The sequence below is a fragment of the Scheffersomyces coipomensis genome (assembly GCF_036884675.1).
Source record: "Scheffersomyces coipomensis strain NRRL Y-17651 chromosome Unknown DFJ63scaffold_5, whole genome shotgun sequence".
Classification (NCBI taxonomy): domain Eukaryota; kingdom Fungi; phylum Ascomycota; class Pichiomycetes; order Serinales; family Debaryomycetaceae; genus Scheffersomyces; species Scheffersomyces coipomensis.
Window position 1 is genome coordinate 108,818 of NW_027042896.1, and position 22,010 is coordinate 130,827.

The following is a 22,010-nucleotide window of genomic DNA, read 5'->3' on the forward strand; positions in this document are numbered from 1 at the left end:
GATGGCTTGCCAAAAATAAGTCTTATGTCATTTTTATATGTCGCAAAAAATGCAGAATTATTTACGACAAATGAGAATTTTACGACAAAACAAAAACGAATTATGATGTGATATAATATATGATGTATATTTTCTATAAAGTTACAATGAATGGGGGTATATACCAGTTGAGATATGTACGATGCAAGATATTATTCCAATGACGAATAATAATAAATAAATAAATAAATAAGATAAGATGAAAACAATCATGTAGTTTTCTTTCTTGATGACCAAAATTTCAATCCATTAGAAGATGTATTAGCAGCATTAGTAGCAGTATTATTGGATGTTTCAACATATCTTTCACTTACAGGTGAGGTAGTTAAGGAATGTAAATTCGATATTGGAGTAGTTGTACCTGAATTTGATCCACTTGATCTATTAGGATTAGATAATTTCAAATGTCCTAATAAATTCGATATTGATGAAGAAGAAGTTGAATTTGATTCTGAGATTATATTCTGTGTAGTATGTGCATGATGATGATGATGTTTCTGAGGTACACTCATAGTATGAGCTCTATTTATAGTGATGGGATTTGAATGTTGAATGAAACTTGATGATGGAGATATATTTGTAGGAGGTGAATTTGCTCTTGAATTAGGTAACGAGGAAGTAGCACTTTTAGTACCTCCTTCTTTAAGGGATGGCGATGAGGATGATGATGAAGAAGTTAAGGATAATAATTTCTTCTTCATTGATTTATAAGTTTGTTTACTCATGTAAGGTATAGCAGGACTTGGAGGATTTGAAATCGTAGTAGCAGTTGAAGGTTGAATTTGAGATGATTGGTCATCAGGGATGATGATTTCGTTTACGTTCTGTTTGAAATCTTCCGGACTTTGAGAAGTAACATAAGTTAATGATGATGGAGAATGTTGTAAAGTTTGATCTTGGGATTTTACAGGTGAAGGAGAACGTGCTTTTTGAGATTGTTGAAGCTTTTTTATGAATTGTAAGTAGGTGTTTTCCTTTATGATTTGATATACTTCATTTTTAGCTTTTAATAAGATTAAAGGTTGATGAATATCTGATTTCGAACTTTCAACAATGATTTGATCATGTAATTTTTGACTTATATTAATTTGATCGGGAGAATTTTCAATAACATAATTATTAAGTATCAAATTCCATTGATTGATAAGTAATTGACGATCTCTATCATTGATGGTATTATCTTCTTGTAGTTCTTCTATTTCATCATCACTTCCATCTTCTTCATTATCTATATTTTGAGATTTTAAATTATCCCAAATATTATTATTTAAAGTTGATAAATTTTGAGGATCTAAATCATCAATAGTTGATACAAATACTTGATTAGGATCTAATTCTTCTGATCGTATGGAAATTGTCTTGGAAAGAAATCCACTTCCACTATTAAAAGATTGTGATGGTGCAGAAGATATTATTCCGGTAGATGAAGATGATAATTCTAATTGTTTATAATGAGATGGAGGTATAAAAAATTGAGCAGGAGATGGACTTGGAGTATTCTTTAATCTTAATTTTTCATAATCATCTGAATTTGAATCTTTTATAATGGATGAATCAGTATTATTAGGAAAGATATTTTCATAATAATATTCATATTTAAAAATTTCAATTAAAAAATGTAAATTTTCTTGACAATGAACTTTATTTATAAAGTTTTCAAATAATTCAACTAATTTTAATCGATGGGATATATCTGTATCATCTTCAATGTCTTCATTAATGGATAAATGATTGATAGATTTTAAAAAGCAATCATTTATAAGGAAATCCAATGAAGGTACATGATAATTATTATTTGAAGTAGTATTTGTAGTTGAATTTGAAGTTGATAAACTGGTGGTAGTAGTTGTAGTTGTAAAAGTAGTATTATTACTATTTGACTTTACCGGAGTTGAAGGGGAAGGACTTGTGGGTAAAGAGTTATAATTGAATTGATTATTTAATGATGAAGAAATGGTTGGTTTGGTAGGTATAGGATTTATAACATTTATAGAACCACTTGTCATGATATAATACAAACGATAAGGTTATATAGGTGATATTCTGAGACTAGTAATGCATAGAAAGGTATAAAGGGTGACTTTGGAAGATACTGAACTGTATATATATATATACAAAACTGTGGGAATTTAAAGATATTTTAATTTTTGACTTACTGTTGACAAGAAAATAATGAACTAAAATGAACAATCTTAACGGTGTTGCTAAGGTTCTTTTTTGAAAACTAGAATAAAGGCGAACAAAGGGAGTATTGAAGTAAGGAACAACCTTAAAAAGTGAGTAGCGGGTATTATTCCAAAGGGAATTATAAATGTTGGTAGATGCAGTTATGAATACGCCTCAAGTTTGATTGTTGGAGGATTGGTAGTATTTGTAAGTAGGTATACTGTGGTTTGGTACAACTTTGTGGATGACTTTGAAGGAGTGTATGGTATAGTGTTATATACTATGATATGATATGATATGATATGAATAAAGAACAAGTATCTAATAAAGGAAATGGTTAGGGTTATATCATTATTATGACAAAACAAATTTTGATGATGCAAATTTAAAATTTTATTTTTGTCTCCAGGTTAAGTTCTAAAAAAAAAATAACCGTTAAAAGAACAATTTTTTTTTCTTTGCCTCTTTGTCTTTTTTTTTTTGTGATTGTCACCATTTTTTTAAATTTCTTTTTTTTAGAAAAAAACAAAATTTCTTTTTCTTTTATTACCGGTTTGGGAATCAATCAGTTCTATCAAAAAGTTTCTTTTTCGCTGTATACAGGACAGAGGTAAGCTTCTAGAAATAGAATCCCATTAGAGTCTACAGTGTATTAATTAAAGAATCCATCCATCGATCCATGGATATATATAACTACATATGGTTAATAAAAGGTAATACATATTCAAGAGGTCGCCTTAATCATATGTATTAATCAAATTATAGATAGATACATCATTATCCGCTAAGAAAAATGGTAATATCCCATTCAATTATGTACTTTATGGTGCCTTAACGGAATAGTAGTCCGATATATTCCACTTAACATCTTTCTTTCCCGGTATTTGAAACAATGATTTACAATTCCCATTTAATTGTTAACTCAACCCATTTCAAATCATTATTGAAAAATAACACCCAATTAATCATCCTTTATTAATGATAATCTTTAATGATCATATGGTAATAATCATTCATTCATTTGTCAGTTATCATTGGATAGTTAATGATATACAATATCATTCAATTATATCATTAATAATAATTGATTAACTTATAATATAATCCATTCTAAATCACACCATCAAAGTTTAAAATTGATCTGTCTGTCTGTCTGTCTGTCTATGTTACAGTAACTAACTTAAAACGCGTGCTTTTTTTTTTTGTTTTAAGGGGAACGAACGAAATGGTCGTGTGAGTTATCATTTCTTCCTGTTATTGATTCATACCAATAAATATATTTTGACGGTTTCATTAACAAGCTGCTTAACTATAATGGTTAAAGTTAATAGCATATCCCTTTAGGTTGCTAACACTCTCAATTAGTTTAACTATGCAAAAATCTGTACCTTTTGACTCATGTTATTCGTGTTTTTTTTTATGATACGATCATCTCTTTTGTGTCTAATTTAACTTAAATCTATTATCTTAACCCATTCAGTTGGGTTGAGTTGGATTCAAATTAGATTATAAAGTATTCCTACCATATTACGTATATTCATGTGATTATATCCCCAACAAATAAATAATCAATCTCTTAATTATAATTATTATTATTATTCTTATTCCTTTTTGATACAGTACCCCGGTTTTCAGTATATCGTACTATAATTATGATTGATTTAAACGTCTTTTATCCTATTTCATTTATTTTTGAAATAGTAACTATTCAATCTATTCTATTCAATTCATCATACTAATACTCATTAACCATCAATAGATCATGTAACAATCAACTAGAAATATATCTATCATCATCTATTAAATATGGGTATGTCCGTGACCTGCATATAAATCGATCATCCCCTTTTGCCCTCTCTCTCTCTCTCCATTCCTCTCCTTCCCAGTTTAAACTAACCACCCCTTATCATATTTACAGCCAACTCTGATTTCATTCAATCATATCGTCAATTCATCTCAATCAATTCATAAATCAATCCATCAATCAACCTGTATCCATACATTACCCCCTTTTGATTGAGTTGACCCTTCAATCGCGTAAGTAGATTCCAATCCCCCCCCCCCCCTTAGTTTGCTTATCTATCACTCACTCATCCCCACACATTATTAAATCGGAGTGATCGATCTATATCATCAACCCATTTCAATTCATCAGTATTCATTCAATCATATCACCTTACGTCATCCCTAATCATCCCTAAAGACGCGTCAGAATGTTGCTGAGATCAATTCTTACTAGACAATTACAAAGATCATCTTTAAAATGTACTCCTGGTACTTATCATCAATTAACAAGATTAGTATTATTATCAACCACAAGTTCTCAATCCATAATTGCTGGTCAATTCAAACTTGGTGGTTATAATAATGGCAAAACTAATGTTGGAAGTAGATGTAATGTGATTACATCTATAAGGGGGTATGCTACCTCTTCTAATAATAATAATAATGATGAAGATGATTATGAAATTGATTTAATCACATTAAAGAAAACTCCTAAGGTTAAACCTGTTGAAAACGAACAAGCAGAAGAAGTTAAGAAAGATAATTCAGAATTGGATGATTTATTTAATGATGAAATTAATCATAAAGGTAAATTCCAAAAATATAAATCTTTTGAAGATGTTTACTTAAATGCTCATGATGTTCAATGTGAGATTTATGAACCTGAATTAGTTCAACATGTTTTGAAGAATGAAGTTCATGAAAAGGAATTGGATTTCGTTTATGAATATTTTGATGAAATTAATATCTTTTTAACTTTTATTCAAAAATCTTATAGTAATAAAATTAGAGATTTTGAACAATTAACTTATATTGAATTCTCAAATTGTTTATATATCTTTAAGAACTATTACATGAATAATAAAATCAATTCGATTAAAGCGGAAAATATCGGCACTTACAATCGAATGTTTGATCAATTCTTAGCTTTCCTTAAAACAAATCATGAATTCCCCACCTTATTAACTCAAGAATTAGTACCAGAGGCTAATGAATTGAATCGTCTTATTTCTGTAGCTGTGACTGATTTATATTTCTTTATTGATGAATTGGATTCATTAAATAAAGAATTTGGTTTACAAACGTTATCGTCGGTTTCAGAATTATCCGATCATATTAATAATACTTTAAAACAATTTGATCAATTTTCAAAATATTATTTAATCCCCGATTCAAATTATATAAAGATCTCCCTTCAAATTAAAAGATATAATAGTTTGAAATCGTTCTTAGATGCAAATGAAGGGAAATATACCGTTGATGATTTATTACTTTTAGTTGAAAATAAAGAGAAATTGAAAGATGTCGAGTTTGATGTTGTTTCTGAAACTTATCAACCTTTTGAAGGAATTGTTGAATATTATCAATTTTTAGGATGGAAATATAATTTAGATAATAATTCTCATAATTTTTTGAATGTGGCTCCTATTTTATTTCAAATTTGTCAGGACAATCATATAGTCAGTGATTCATATAGAGCAGCATCGTATATCTTGCAATATTTCGTGTCATATATCTCAAAAGGTTATTATTCTTTTGATGATGCAAGCAGTCAACTTTCTAGTGCTGCCGAGTCCGCTACCCCATTGAAAATCTATGATGCATTTAAAAGATATGCTAGAGATCCAGAAGAACTCTATTTAATTTCAAAAATGTTTCAGAGTGGATTACCAGTTGAAAGTTTTAGAGAACAAATTGATGGAGGAGCAATGTTTACTATTGATTATGATCCTGTCGCTGCTATTAATAGATCTTACTATTACGCCGATCAGGAGATTAATGAATCTATATTCAAACATTACTATAGAGATAATGAATTTACCACCTTTTTTGATCTATATCCTTGTATTGAAAGGATTATTTCTACACCTTATTTATATAAAATCTTTAGGGCTAAAAACTCATCCGACTTGGATATTCACGATACTAATATTGAAATCCCTGATGAAATTTACGTGACTCCCTTCAAGAGTTTGTTAGCTCATGTGAGACTTTATTTATTTGACAACCAACCTTTTGGAGGCTATACTTCAGATCAAGTTCTTAAAATTATTATCGATAATGAAGAAAAATTCATGAAAATATACGATGGAATGAGAGATGTATTTGAAGATGATTACTTTTTACTAAGTAGAAGTGAAAAGTTTGCAAAGTTGGTTTATTACTTGAAGGAATATTTTAAGGTTAAGCCTAATCAAACTTTTGAATTGGATAAAATTGCAGATGAATACGTTGCATCTCATATTGACAACATCAAGAATTTGAAACAATTGGAAATGGATTATCTTCAAATTCCAGAAGCAGTTGGACTCTATAAATTTGGAGATGAATTATATACTATCATGAGGCTTCATTTCGATAAATCTGGTAATAGAATCACGGTTGAAAATTTCATAAATCAATTAAGATATTTGATTGATGTTTCTTATGACCATTTCCCACTGAAATTTTTGAATCCATTAATGAGAGAAAATCATTTGCAATATAAGAAATTATTAGAAGTTTTAGATAAGGCTCAAGCTTTGAGAGTTGCTGTTGGTTTTGCAATCACTTCGAAGGATGATAATTCCTTTGAAGAATATATCAAGGAATTAAACCCAGAAGTGTTTGATACAAGAACTCTTTGGGATACATTTGATTTGGAACCTATTAATACTACTTATATTCAAATTCCGGAAGATTTAAAACTTCATCAATTCCATAAGGAATTGAAAGCCTTTGGTGAAGAAATTCTAGAATGTGATTATGCTGAAGCTGATCCAGAAGAAATTCTTGCGGTTATGGATCATAAAATTAATCAAGTTTATAAGAATGCTGACAAGATTTTAGTCGATGACGAATATTATCCTGTGATTAATGACTCAAATGTTTGTGACTTTGTGAGATTACAGAAGAGATTAAGTCACTTGTTTTCCATTAATGGTGGAAATACAGAAGTGTTGGATACGTTAATCAATAGTCAAAGTGCATTTGAAGAATTTGAAAAGTCTAAACCTGTTGAACCAGAACCTATTGTGGCAGAAGAACCTATTATATCGTCATCTGAATATAAACAAATTCCAGATGATTTCTTCTTGGAAGAATATGTGATTGAATTGATTCAATTAAAGGAAGAATTAAATGGAGTTCCATTTAAAGATCTTGATTCAAATGTTATTTTAGCTAAATTATTAGAATTATCTAATGGTGATGGAAGTATTTCAAAGAAGATTGTTTGGAGTAAATTATATCGTAATTTGTCCCTATTATTTAAGATCAATGGAAATGAAACTTTCATCTTAGATAATGTGTTGATTAATGGAGAAGAATTTATTAAATTTGAATCCAAGAAATCATTTAATAATGCAGTTGATGTTCATGAAAATTCATGGATTGGAGAAAATAGTAAATTAATCAATAATAATTTCCAAGACATTGAACAATTATTAACCATTTCAAATTTAAAGAATAAAGATGGTATTTGGAATTTATCTCCTCAAGAATTCACTCAAATTTTAACTAATTACGCTGATACTTATGATAAATCATCTTATAATTATCCTATCGTATTGAACTTAATGGAAACTTTAAAGACTTTGAATGCTAAATTAGATTATTATCCTAATTTCTTACAACAATTATATGAAATTAAATCTAATAATGTTAATAAAAAGTTAACTGAATTAGATGTGGAAGATATTTATAAAGCATTTATTGAAAAGTTAGAATATGAAGAATCTCAAAAGGATGAAGTACATCATATTGAAGAAAGAATTATTTGTCCATCGAGTAAGAGTCATGTTGGTATCAAACCAATCTATGAAAGAACTCATGATATTGATGATGCTGAAATTGCTAAATTAAAAGCGGAATATAATGATTCTGAACAAATAATTTCCAATCTTATTAAAGCTGAAGATTCAGTTGATCTTGATCATAATGAAGTATTATCTGCTGGATTACACAATGAAGAATCTATCATTAAGGAAGCTATTTCTAATGCTGTTAAGGAAACCCAAGCTGAAGAAGAAGAGCAAGAAGCTGCTCGTATTGTTGCTCCACCACTTTATAAGAAATTTGATATTACCTCTCAAGTTGAACCAGAAGAAGATGCTAAACCCATTGTGGTTGATAAATTTTCATTAGAACATTTCTTAAAGGATGCTAAGACTTCAAGTGAATTAGAAGATGAAAGGAAATTTAGACAAGATAAAGCATTTGAATGGAGTCATAGTATGTGTCATTCCAATCGTTCCTTAGAATCCCATAATTTCTTTGATCCTTTAGATGGTGAACAAAACTTTAATCAAGGTAAAGCTGAATTTTTATTATTAACCCTTGAAGGTCAAGCTATTAGTTGTGATGCCGAATCGATTGGAAAATTACCAAAACAAGATATCTTTAAATTCTTGAATAAGTTTGATAATTTTGAATTGGAATTAGTTATGAGAAGTCTTAGAAGATTACAAAGATCAAATTGGAAATTAATTGGTAGTAAAGTTGAAGGAGATCAAAAGTATTTAATTTTATCAAGAACTAGACCAAGTACTAAGCGTAGAATTTTAACTAAGATCAAGACATTATTTGCTACTGCTGGTGCCGTATTTTTAACGTTGGCTGGTCTTAATGTATGGTTAGGTGATACTGTCAGTGGTGTATCTGAAGTAAAGGAGATTGAAAATGGTAATAAGATTGAAACATTGATTAATCAAGATGCTGCTAGAGTGGAAGTTCCAATTACAGCATGGGCTCCAGAAAGACCAACAAAGGAAGAAGTGGTTGAGAGAGCTACTAGTTTCGGATCTGATGATGATAGTTCCTCGTCATCGTCATCTTATTGGAAATCAATATTATGGAGTGGAAAGTAGGTGAAAGTTATTTTTATTTTTATTTCTAATTTTTTTTTATTTTTTATTATTACTATTTATGACTATTTATCGACAAGAAAGTGAATGGTGATGTCGATTATTATGGATAATTTGGAAAGGAGGGAAACGGTATTTTTGGAAGGATCGGTTCGGATGATTTCTAAGTATACTACTGGATAGTCTTAGTCTTATTATTACTATTTTTATTATTTTTTATTCTCTTATTATTATTATTGTTTTTTACTTTTATTAGTTTTGTTGATTGATTATATATTCAAAAAGAACACATATTTCTACTGTTTGATTGTTTTGTTTGTCATTGAAAGTTGATTATATATTGAAATATATGAAATGTCTTTCTATTATTAAAAAAAAAAAAAGAAAAAAAAGAAAAGAAAATGTATTAAAAAAACCTGGTACTCTATGATATATTTATTCCTTATAAGATGCTTTTTATTTATGAACTATGGTACAATTGAATGAAAGAAACTCTAACTCATTTCAAGTTCTTTGGTTGGCAATTCAGTCATATCTTTTGAAATACGTACAAATTTCATACCAGTGGTAGCACCTGAAGTTCCATTCCATAATCTTAAACGCTTAACAGTTTCTTTATCGGATAAATCAGGACCATAATACCCAGTATCAAAGATATGAGATTCATGTTTAACTTTTTCTTCAAGATTTTGTTGTCTACTAGTTTGAGGTCTACCGGGTCTTCTTTCTTCTCTTAATTCATTTAACTCATCATCAAATCTACTGACGAATAAACCTATGAAAGATTTCATTTCAGTGAAACTAAACACTTCAACATCTTTGAAATCCTTATCTTCATTAATGATCTTTTGTAAAAAGAATAATATGGATAATTCATTGGTCTTTTGTTCTAATGATTTTTGTTTCTTTTCAGTGATTTTCTTATCTCTTAAAGTAGCACGGTTTAATTGTTTGAATTTTCTTCCTTTGACATGCATGGAAGCTGAAGACTTTGAAGCAATCTTCTTTACTTTATTCAAGTTATGAGCTAAAGGCATGTTGTGTTGTGTTGTGTTGTGTTGATTTGATCTAATCTGATCTGATTCTATTTAACTATTACTGTTTAAATTTGATATAAACTCATCTGAGAAAGAAAATCAAAAAAAAAGTTGATGTTCCTGCACATAGTTCAGCGGTCTTTTTTTGCAATTATAATGGCTGTAACTTTTATTAAGGTTAAGTAGAACAACATGCTATGTCATGTTACCAGAAGTTTAAAAGTTGGTATGATATATCTTATAGGATAAAATACTATTAAACATATCCAGATCATTTATAAAAAGATATATACCCAATGTTCAATTATGACACATTTCTCCACATAATAAAAGTGTCGTATAATTGTCGTGTGCTCTGAAAATTAACCAGAAAAACAAATGTCGTCGTGGTTTAAAAAAAATTTTTAACCATAAAAATCTTTTGACCATGAAATAGCCATAGTAATATAGCAATCAATAACTTGATATAACTAAGCAGAAAACATGGTTAAATATACTGAAGAGCAATTGTTGGAAGTCAAAGAAGAGGCCTATGTTCCTCAACCTCAAATCTTAGAGGCTTTCAATAAGACCATTGATGAAGTTAAAGAACATGCTGCTGCTGAAGCTGAAAAACATAAAGCCATTAAATGGAATAATGGTGATACTTATATCGATGAAAAAGGTCATGAAAGACCATATCATAGTTTTAATAGAAGAAGAGCTTCCAAATCTGGAACTGCTAAACCAAATTTGAGAAAAAAGAGTGTTGATGTTGTTCAAGTTGATGAAGATGGTTGGGCTACTTTATCTACCAAATCAAATAAAAAATCATTTGGTGCTGAAGATGGTAATGATGAAAGATCTAAATTCAGAGAATCTGTAAGAGAATCAGCTCAAAATGTAAAAGTAAGACCAAACAATAAAAACTTGGGTTCTTCAAAACCAGCTGATCCAAGAGAAGTCACTGATAAACATTCCAATACTTTTAATGCTTTTGAAGCTTTAGGTGATGAAGATGATGATGAAGATGATGATGACGAAGAAGAAGATGATGAGTAAAGAGTTTCTCCAAATAGTATAAAGTCAAAACAACCACATAACATAACATAAAACAAATAACCAAACCAAACATTAGCTTCAGCTTTTGTCCGTGTGACGATTAAATCTTTCCTTATCAAATTCTAATGAAACATGTATATACTTAAATTTTCTGTTTTGTATAACTTTTTGTTCATTAACTGTATATTATTAATATTATTATATAAATATAAACAAGCACAACTTATTAACTAACTGTCTTTTCTATATTAATTTTAACCATAAACTAACTTGTATGGTATTGATAAATAAAAAAAAAATAAATAAATAAAAAAAAAAGGAATAATCAAACTTTGATTAACGATTGTCACATGTTTTAAAATGGGGTTTTTCATTTATTCATATATATATTCTTTTATTATACTTATTGATGTGGTTTCCCCTCTGTACTACACAACAATAGCTTTATCATCGTCATCATTTAATCCATCAATAATAGTATTAACATCAGTAGTAGCTATCAGTCTAGTCAACACTGATCCTGAAACATGACCTCCATTACCTGTTGAAGTAGACATATTATCAGAAAACAATGTAGCTCTTCTAGCTCCTGCTTTTCTTTGTTGCAGCATTAAATCTTTTAATTCTGAAATTCGTGGGGTATTATAATTCTTTAAAATTTCACTACCAGTAATAATAGATCCATTACTATGTTCACCAGCTGCAACTGTACCTCCTCCACTATGAGATCCAGTATTGATAGTACCGTCAATGGTTCCATTGGTAGTTCCATAACTATTAAATGTTGCATTCATATTGGTACTATTATAACTTGAATTATAATTCTTTTGATGATGATGCAGTAAATCAGAATAAATAGATGAAATATCACCAGCAGTACCAATACCTTTACCAGTAAAACCAGCTTTAATAGATGATTCAATGGAAACAACTTCACTACCTGGTCCTGATCCATCACCACTTCCAAGACCACCTGATCCAAATGAAGCTAATAAATTATTAGTAAGTCCATTTATGATAACATTGGCACTTCTATCATTGGAATGAGGATCATTAATGAAATCTAAAGTAATTGGTCTTTTATGATCAATCCAAATAATCGTGAAATTATCTCCACAAGCGAAATTTTCTAAGTCATCTTTTGTAAAATTATATTTCACATTATCTTCGACTATAATTTCATCGCTAGCAGGAGTACTTACACCTGATGAAATTTGTTTTACTGCTTTAGAAATTTCTAAATCAGTTGGTTCTGAATCTAATCCTTCAATCCATAATCTATTAGTTTTTCTATATGAGATGTTTGTTAAAAGTTTACCATAAAATCTTGAATTCGTACAATAATTTTGTAATTCTTCAGGATAAATTTGATCTAACCCTTTCAAACAATAATTTAATATGATATTAGCAATAGTATCTTTATATTTTGATGCTGTTGAGTGTTCTTGAGATGAATTACCATTAAATTTTAATGACCAATGAAATAAAAATGGAACATAATTACTAACGAAATTAATTCCTAAAATTTGTATCATTTCCTTTAAGACACGAAGGATCAGTAATACAATCTCAGTACTTGGAGATTCATTACTATCGAAAAACTTATCAATATATAATAAGAAATGAGATATGAAATTATCGGGATGGGTAATATATTGATTAATATCAGGTTGAGTATAATCCTTTAAATCATCGGAAAAGTTTTCTCTACTCCTACTGTGAGAATCATCAAGTTTTATAACTGGAACAGTATAATCAGTTGGAACTTTTGGATCTAAAGTATTAGTGGAAACTGGTGTTGTTGAATCTTCTTCACTTTGAGTACCATCGGCTATTAATTCATGATTTAAGAAATCAGAAAATACTTTTAAATATTTCCCTTGAATTTCAAACATTTGGGTAGCTGATAAAATTGAAGTTCTATTGGCACCTATTTCCATTTCACTTTCAGGTGCTAAGATTGGTAAACTTATAGTCCAATGTTCTAAATTAACTCTATTACGAGTAATTGAACTTGATTTTTTAATTAAAATGTTAAAAATAGTTGATATACTATCAAGTAAAGTAAGGATTAAACTATGAATCAAATCAGCTTCAATGATTTCTGATTGAGTAGATTCGTCAATATAAGAATATTCTAACCCTGATTTAACTTCTAATAAGATCTCTTGGATTGAATCTGGAACTTGATCTGCATAATAAATATGGGATGATAAATTACAGATACAATTTGAATAAATAGATGATAATTTTTTAACTTGTTCTTGATCCAAAAATGAAGATTGATGTAAAATGAGATTGGTTTGTAATAAAAGTACTTGTCTAATGATATCAGATACAGATAACCCAATCATATTAACATCTGAAGACACCAAACCAAGAATATTATTGGCATAATGAAATTGTTGAGCATAATTTGGAGTTTGAGGATTAGATTCTCTAGCCACTGAATCTAATCTTGATAATAAAGTTGCTAAACTTACAAATCTTAATTGAACTGGGATCCAAGTGGTACACATTTCTAAAAAGGTTGAACCCCATTTTGGTTCTGATTTATTATCAAAAGTATATTTGACAACAGCTTTAGTAACTGATTGAATTTGATTGGTCAAACTAGTATTAAATAATGCTTTTAAAGCTGAAAAGACTTCTTCATTTATATCAGTAGCAGTTAAAGCATCATTATCAAAATCTTCTTCAATTTGTTGAGTTGAAAGACCTTGACCACCTTTAGCCAGAATGACTTTTGAAAGTCTACGATCTTCAATTTCAACGTTAACATTACTTCTTAATCTTGTTAATAAACTTCTTTGATTATTATTGATTTGAACCGTTCTCATTAAGAATGGGATTGAAATTCCAATGAATTTAGTGGAAATTTTAGTATTATACCCTAAACAATGAGAAATATGTTTAATAGCTAATAAAGCAATCATTTTCCATTCTAATTGATTTGGTTTCTTTTCTTCCAGATTATAAGATGCTAAATTGATTAAATTTTCGGAAAGGGAACTGAATGAATGAACGAATTCTTTATCACCCGTGAACAACCCTTCGTCTAATTTATCACATAACACACTATAAGTTTTAACCACACTTTTACAAAGTGGTAAATCCTTTATAGCCAAGATAGATTGTAACATGGAACAAATAAAAGAAGCAAATACATTTAAGTTATCAGTACATTTTTCAGTTAAAGCTGATAAAATGGCCAAAGTAACTTGTAAATTACCATATCTTGCATGACCAATATCACTTTCCGTCTTTTCCTTTAAGAAGGTAACAACTTTTTCCAATTTAACTCTACGAGTTGATGCATAGTATAGTAAATAACTTAATTCAGATGAGTTTGGTTTCTTATCAGCACCTTTCCCAGGGGGATAACACTGAAGGATAAGATTTTGATGTTTGGAATGAAATATTCTCATGATTGCTTATGGATGTGATGGGAACGGGTCAGACTAGATCGTGAAACAAACAACAAAGGGAATGACTTTGAATTGATAATATAAGTTGACAAGAATGATACTTTGAATGATCTAAATGGATAACAGTGTACAATTGAATGAATTCCTGATAAACTTTAACAAACGTTTATGAAATCAAAGTTACAGTTCAATCTAGGTAATGAAGATTGAGTGAGAAATGAAGGGATGGATGACTATAGCATTCAGAAAGAACAACGTATGATTGATCAATCGATTGGATGGATGGATTGGATTGGAAGATGAATGGTGTTGGCGTTGGATTGGATTGGACTTGGTGGTGGTGGTGGTAGTGATTATTATGGTGATTTAAGTTAAGTGCTGATCGTGCTGTAAATAAATTTTAAGAACGTGAAAAAATCTCCGCTTTAAGTCAAAATGTCGGGCACGTGATTTTTATCGATATTAATTTTTTTACTAAATCGAGTAATTAACTAAACTATGCCATCTCTTCAAATTAAAGGGTTAAAGCTATATCTAGATCTAGCAATTATTTGGTTAGAGGCGTGTTAGTTTACAGTTACTTCAACTTATCCCTTATTGCTATTTCCCCTCATCACTAATTACCTCATTGGTTTCTCAGTTATAATTATATCAGAGTGAGTGTGATTCCTGCTGTATTGTACCTTAAGTCAATTATCTAAAGGTTAAAGGCTAATCATAAAGTTGCATATCGCCGTACTATGGCTCCAATATATGTCAAAGGTGGGGTGTGGTCCAATGTGGAAGATGAGATCTTGAAAGCTGCAGTATCAAAATATGGCTTGAATCAATGGTCAAGAGTTGCTTCTTTATTAGCTAAAAAGAATGCAAAACAAGCTAAAGCAAGATGGAATGAATGGTTGAATCCAAATCTTAATAAATCTTCTTGGTCTAAGGAAGATGATGAGAAATTATTAAATTTAGCCAAACTTTTACCAAATCAATGGAGAACTATATCTCCTATAATAGGTAGAACTGCTACTGTTTGTGTAGAAAGGTATCAAAAATTATTAGATGATGCTGCTAATAATAAGAATGATGATAATGTGGATGATAAATCAAATGAATTAGGACTTACGGGTCCTGGTATAGAATCATTACCTGCTTCAGGTCCTTCAATTGGAGATTTAAATATCAATCCTGAAAGTAAACCTGCTAAACCAGATGATGATGAATTAGATGATGAAGAACGAGAAATGTTAACAGAAGCAAAATCAAGATTGGCTAACACTCAAGGTAAGAAAGCAAAGAGAAAAGCAAGAGAAAGAATGTTGGAAGAAAGTAAACGATTGGCTTTATTACAAAAAAGAAGAGAATTAAAAGGTGCTGGTATAAATGTAAGTTTAACATCTAAAAACAAACGAGCTAAAAAGGAAATGGATTATAATGCTGATATACCGTTTGAACATGCCCATATGACAGGATTATATGATGTTTCTGAAGAATTATCAAAGAATGAACATGAAAAGGTTCATTTCAATCATGATGTTTCAAAGAAGGGAATTGAAATGATTGAAGGTGATGGTAATAAGAAGGATAAAAATTCTTTAAAACGTGAAAGAGAGCAACAAAATTTGGATAATAAAAATAATAAATTAAATATACTGGCAGCTGCTGAATTACTTAATGAACATGAAAATATTGTTTTAAAGAAACAAAAATTGGATTTACCTGAACCAGTGGAACATACCACTGCTAAGTTAGTTACCTTAGAAGATAATAGTTTATCAGGAGTATTTGTTAAGTCTGACAAGGATGAAATACAGGAGCAAGAATCAACCGATATTGATTCCAGAATCATCGCAAAGGGTAAAGATTTAATTGCCAGATCGTCTACAAATTCGGTTTTATTGAGTAAGCCAGTTTCAACTTCCAAAGATCTTGATGAGCAAACATCAGCTGTTCTTGTCAAAATATCAAGTAAGGTTCTTAGAAAGATTTTAATAGATGAATTCTCAAAATTACCTACCCCAAAGCATTCTCGTGCTATAATATTACCTCAATTTGATGCAAATGAAGATAAATTAGACTTGACAGAATTTGATGATCTTAATCAATCCGATTCTATTGATCATGGTGAAAGAGTAAGACAATTACAGATTTTGCAACAAGTTGAAGAAGAAAAGGCAAAGTTAAGAAGATCTCAAGCTGTTCAAAAAGGATTGCCTATCCCAGATCCAAGTAAATTGAAACCAATAACTGTGAATGAAGGTGATTCAGATATTTCAAATCAAGTAGCTTTGGAATTAAAGAAATTGATTAGTTCTGATTATAGAAAGTATGTTGATTCAAGTTATCAAGCTCCATTACTTGAAGATCTTGATGAAGAAGCGTATGAAACCGTCAATAAAGAGATTTCCGCTGAACTTGAAAGATCAAAAGGTGAACAGTTGAATGCCAAGATTGAACCTAATGTATATAAACTTCCTGAAAGCACGTTGATAAGATCTATCTTGACTAATAATTTACAACAAATCAAGACTAAATGCTCTTCAATGGAACAAGAAATCAATGAGAAGATCAAGTCGACTCAGTATGAAACCAACTTTGAATCATTGGCCAAAGACTTAGTCACTGAATTTACTGAATTAACTACTATTGCTGAAGATTTAGAAAACACAATCAAACTTTCCCAACAAGAAGATCAAGTAATCGAAACCAGAACCATGAATCTACAAGCTGCTGTTGATAGATTAAATCTGGCTGAAGCAAATGTCCAAGAAAGAATGCGTTCAATCCACTTACACTCTATTTGATCCCTACCCCCAGCATTATGTATTATATGTATTACATTTCTATTTATTTAGTTAATCAATTAATGAGTTATGATATTTTAAATGCGTTGTGTAATTTAGGTGTAGCATCAAAAAAAGGAAAGATGGAGTTGACGTTTTTGTTTACATAAAATTGCGCTAACTATAGATTTAGCATCAATTAAGGTATAACTCTATATCAAGATGAATACCAATCTATTATATATCCCATTCAGGCAGTCGAAGCCCATAAATCTAGGAGATGAATTACGAGAAGTTATAAAATCAGATTATTTCCAACCTCCATCGACATTTGAAACAGATTTATTGTTGGTCAATAATTTGCGATCTAAAATTAGTAATTTAAAGAATGAAACATTGTTATTGGAATCAGAAGCATTATTAAAAGAGTATTTCATATGTCTCCAAAGTATTCGAAAGAAATTCCCCGATGATTGTGTTGAATTTGGGTGGTATAGTACTTTAACATCATTCCCTGGTGGCCCCACAAAATCAAGATCATTAAAGATCGAACAATTAAATATAGTGTTTCAATTGGGGAGTACTTATTCTCAATTAGCTCTTTTGGAATCAAGACATACTGATGAAGGTTTAAAGAATGCTTGTGCATACTTCCAATTAGCAGCGGGATGTTTTGATTATATCATCTCCGCTGTCAAATTAGAAAATGAAGATCATATTTCATCAAGCCTGAAAATCCACATACCGTCTGATCTTCAATTTCATACCCTTGATTGTTTAAAACAATTAATGTTAGCTCAAGCTCAAGAAACCATATGGCAAAAAGCAATTGGGAACCCGTCAATTAAAGATTCAGTTATTGCTAGATTATCAATTCAAGCCTCAGAATATTACTCCTTAGCATTGGAAAATGCCAACACATCAGATTTCATTAAGATCGAATGGACCAATCATATTGCCATTAAGAAATTCCATTTCAAAGCAGCAGCAAATTTCAGAATGGCAACCCTATCTCAAGATACCTTTGAATATGGTGAACAGATTGCATACTTGAGAGTTGCAGCAGAAACTTGTGCCATGGCTAAAAACTATAAACGATATGTAAATAACTTTGTGATTGAAGATTTTGAAGGTTTAACTGATACAATTCAAAATACACTTAGAATATCCGAAAAGGAAAATGATCTTGTTTATTTGAAACTAGTTCCAAATGCCAAAGATTTAAAACCATTGATCGGAACCTCAATGATAAAACTCACTATTCCAGAGTTCCTATTGAATCCTGATGTTAAATCAAGTACTATATTTAAAGCATTATTACCTCATGTGATCATCCAAGTAGCTCAAGCATTCCATGAAAGAAGAGAAAACTATATACGAGAAAAATTCATTGATCCTACTCAAGCTCTAAATAATATTTTAGTTAAGTTTTTGGCAGATAGAGGTCTACCTGCCTCAATTGATTCTATTCAACAACCAGAAAATTTACCAAAATCCATCATTCAGCATTCACAAGAAATTGTTTCATTAGGTGGTACCAGAATAATAGAACAATCGATTCAAGAAATATCTGAATTGTCTAAAGAAAGTAGACGATTAATTGATGAATGTTCAGGTAGATTACAACTAGAAGCGAATGAAGATGAAATGTTAAGAAGGAAATTTGGTACTCAGAATTGGAATAAACCATCTACTCATGAAGCTACTAAAGATTTGATTGAAAAAATCACTAAGATGTCAAATTATCAAGAACAAGCTAAATCAGGTGATAATCTTGTTGCTTTGAAATACCAAGAACTAAAACCATTCTTAGAGATTTATTGTGGTGGGTATGAATCATTGATTGATTTCATACCAAATTCATCTTACGTTGCATTAGAAGGAGATATTTCAATAATCATAAGTGATTTAAGAGATGCTTTAAATCAGGTAATTAAGATGGAAGAAAAGAGAAAAGAATTCCTAAGTGGTTTAGAGATGAAAGTAAGAGATCATAATATACTACCTCTTGCTTTAGAAGAATATAAAGCTAATCAAGATAAGATGTATGATGATAATGGTAATATAAATCCTCGTGCATTTGAACCAGTTTATGAAAGACATTTAAAGATCTTTAATGATGATTTGAAAGTGTTAGAATCACTGAAGAAAGATCAGATAAAGTTAGAGAATGAAATAGATACTTTGAATAATCGATTTATATCAGAATTTAATTCTGAAAATAATCAATCCCAAACTAAAAGAAAAGAAGTATTACAAACCTTAGAGACTGTATACGCAAAGTATTTAGAAGTTATTTCGAACTTGAATGAAGGGTCAAAGTTTTACAGTGACTTCATTGCCAAGGGGAATGGAGTTTTAAAAGAATGTGATGACTTTTTATACCATAGACGTTTAGAAGCCAGAGATTTGGAACTTGAAATCAATAATAGAATGAGAAATCCACATTTAAATCAAGTAAGACTAGAAAATGAACTTACAACTACAACATCACAGACAAATAGTGAAATAGGGGAATTAAGAGAAATTGAACCAGAAGTGCAAGAAACATCTCAAAAACCTCGATTATATGCTCCAGGTGCTAAAGGTGTATGGAATCCAAATCACGGTATTAAGTTTGATTAGATTAAATAGCTGAAAATTTACTCCATACTTTATTTTTTGCGGATCCATCTTTTTTTTTTTTGTAGCAATGAGAATTGTATAGTTTTTAAATTCATAGATGTCTTCAATGATGATCTAATACGTGTGTAGATACACTTAATGATAGCTAGGTATTTAAGATACTTAAGGAATCGAATAATGACTGAGCCAAAAAGAAATATCATAAGTATAGTGGGGACCACTGGTGTGGGAAAATCACAAGTATGTATATGATGGAGTGAGATGATTGTACTTAAGTTTAGATACTAACAATTATTATAGTTCAGTATAGATCTTGCCAGAGCCATTAATGGGGAAATCATCAATGCAGATTCCATGCAAGTATATAAGAAGTTGGATAATATAACAAACAAACATCCTATGGAAGAGAGATATGGAGTACCTCATCACGTCATGAATCATGTTAATTGGAATGAAGAATATTTCATACATCGATTTTCAGAAGAAGCCAATAAGGCCATTGAAGATATTTACAGTAGAGGCAAAATACCGATCATAATAGGAGGGACTCATTATTACTTGCTGAATCTTCTATTTAACAATAAGACGATTGGGAATTCAACTGAAGAAATAGAACAGAAACAATTAAGTGAAGATCAAATTAAATTATTAGATGGACCTGTGGAGAATATATTCGAAGAGTTAAAAAACATAGATCCTATAATAGTTGAAAAGTTCCATCCACAAGATAAACGAAAGTTAAGAAGAGCGTTGGAAATATTTTATGAAACTGGGGAGAAACCATCATCGATATATCATGATCAAAAGCTTGAGGAACTAGAAAATTCCTCTTTGAAATATAATACATTATTATTTTGGGTTTATTCTGATCCAGAAGTTCTAAAAAAGCGACTTGATACTAGAGTGGATAAGATGATGGAATCTGGAGCTTTAGAAGAAATCAAAGAACTATATGATGTATATAAATCACAATCTCCACCGCCTGACTGTTCATCAGGAATATGGCAAGTTATTGGGTTTAAGGAGTTTATTCCATGGTTAGATGCCACTAATGGGGAAGAAATAGATAATCCATTGTATAAAGAAGGAGTTGAACGAATGCAAATCAGAACGAGACAGTATGCCAAGTATCAAGTTAAGTGGATAAAGAAGTTATTATCAGTTGAATTGCAAAAAGAATCCCGATTTGGATTTAAATACGGAGGGAAATTATATTTATTGGATGCTACTGATCTTAATGTATGGAACTCGAATGTGAGTTCTAGAGGAGTTGAGATAACGAAACAATTTCTTGCCGGTGGTCCTAAAGCAATAACATTACCTCAAGCTCCAGAAAATTTGAAAGAAATGATTCCTGATGATGATTTTTTTTCAAGTTACAAAAGTAATAAGGTTATAGGTTCCGAATCAAATTGGAAGCATTATACATGTCCAATCTGCAAAGATAAGAATGGCAATGCATTAATTGCTGTAGGGGATGAAAGTTGGCAAATTCATGTAAATAGTAAAAGACATAAAAAGCAAGTATCGGCTGGTGAAAAGAAAAGAAAGCATTTAGAGTTGCTAAAACAATATGGAGATAGTACGGTCACGGAGAAAAGTAGAAAGTCTTTAAAGCTTGATGAGCAATAAATAGCGAATCATTTATGTAATCATGAATAAATAATTAGTAAATATAGAATTTATAAGTTAAAACATATAATATCTATTTTTTTGCAATTTTTCATGCTAAAATCTGCTTAAAAAAGTTCTCCAAAATAACTTTAAAAGTAGCGTTGATTACAGTTACGAGTGATAAATGTAACGTGCTGGACATTATCCAACGTTTCAGTATAACAACATTCATTTAAAACAGTAAAATATCAAAAGACTAGGTTTAACCCTAATAACAGCCATAAATATATTTCTTCCTGCGTATTAGCTGGTACCAAAATTACACAAACTTTGTAGCGCCATCACTATAAAAAAATATTTAGCCTTACAAAAAAATTTGAAAATTTTTATTTACTCTTCTTAACTCTTTGATACGAAAGCTTCCTATTCACTGCACCA

At 30.1% G+C, this 22,010-nt stretch overlaps 8 protein-coding genes across 8 annotated transcripts; 5 read left to right on the forward strand and 3 right to left on the reverse strand. All coding sequences in view use genetic code 12, as the record gives it.

Moving 5' to 3' along the window:
• Window positions 1-152: 152 nt before the first annotated feature.
• Window positions 153-2,510, reverse strand: DFJ63DRAFT_319684 (uncharacterized protein). Its single transcript, XM_064907091.1, has one exon. The coding sequence runs from the start codon at window positions 2,043-2,045 to the stop codon at window positions 249-251; it is 1,797 nt and encodes a 598-aa protein (XP_064760770.1). The 5' UTR covers window positions 2,046-2,510; the 3' UTR covers window positions 153-248.
• Window positions 2,511-4,142: 1,632 nt separating this feature from the next.
• On the forward strand, window positions 4,143-9,413 carry DFJ63DRAFT_319685 (uncharacterized protein). The gene has a single exon (XM_064907092.1). It carries the CDS (start codon window positions 4,419-4,421, stop codon window positions 9,054-9,056), a length of 4,638 nt encoding a protein of 1,545 aa, XP_064760771.1. The 5' UTR covers window positions 4,143-4,418; the 3' UTR covers window positions 9,057-9,413.
• Window positions 9,303-10,379, reverse strand: DFJ63DRAFT_182595 (uncharacterized protein). The gene has a single exon (XM_064903807.1). It carries the CDS (start codon window positions 10,088-10,090, stop codon window positions 9,548-9,550), a length of 543 nt encoding a protein of 180 aa, XP_064760772.1. The 5' UTR covers window positions 10,091-10,379; the 3' UTR covers window positions 9,303-9,547.
• On the forward strand, window positions 10,332-11,345 carry DFJ63DRAFT_182428 (uncharacterized protein). Its single transcript, XM_064903806.1, has one exon. It carries the CDS (start codon window positions 10,574-10,576, stop codon window positions 11,129-11,131), a length of 558 nt encoding a protein of 185 aa, XP_064760773.1. The 5' UTR covers window positions 10,332-10,573; the 3' UTR covers window positions 11,132-11,345.
• A 214-nt stretch (window positions 11,346-11,559) lies between these two features.
• DFJ63DRAFT_288500 (uncharacterized protein) lies at window positions 11,560-14,559 on the reverse strand (the record flags this gene model as incomplete). The annotated part of the gene is made up of 5 exons (XM_064905150.1): window positions 11,560-11,831; window positions 11,907-12,104; window positions 12,162-12,302; window positions 12,336-12,872; window positions 12,948-14,559. 5 exons carry the CDS (start codon window positions 14,557-14,559, stop codon window positions 11,560-11,562), a joined length of 2,760 nt encoding a protein of 919 aa, XP_064760774.1.
• A 370-nt stretch (window positions 14,560-14,929) lies between these two features.
• Window positions 14,930-17,431, forward strand: CEF1 (Cef1p). The gene has a single exon (XM_064903795.1). It carries the CDS (start codon window positions 15,300-15,302, stop codon window positions 17,352-17,354), a length of 2,055 nt encoding a protein of 684 aa, XP_064760775.1. The 5' UTR covers window positions 14,930-15,299; the 3' UTR covers window positions 17,355-17,431.
• A 1-nt stretch (window position 17,432) lies between these two features.
• Window positions 17,433-20,103, forward strand: RIM20 (Rim20p). Its single transcript, XM_064903808.1, has one exon. The coding sequence runs from the start codon at window positions 17,556-17,558 to the stop codon at window positions 19,956-19,958; it is 2,403 nt and encodes an 800-aa protein (XP_064760776.1). The 5' UTR covers window positions 17,433-17,555; the 3' UTR covers window positions 19,959-20,103.
• On the forward strand, window positions 20,097-21,590 carry DFJ63DRAFT_288510 (tRNA dimethylallyltransferase; the record flags this gene model as incomplete). Its single annotated transcript, XM_064905151.1, has 2 exons — window positions 20,097-20,198; window positions 20,259-21,590. 2 exons carry the CDS (start codon window positions 20,097-20,099, stop codon window positions 21,588-21,590), a joined length of 1,434 nt encoding a protein of 477 aa, XP_064760777.1.
• Between the last annotated feature and the right edge of the window lie 420 nt (window positions 21,591-22,010).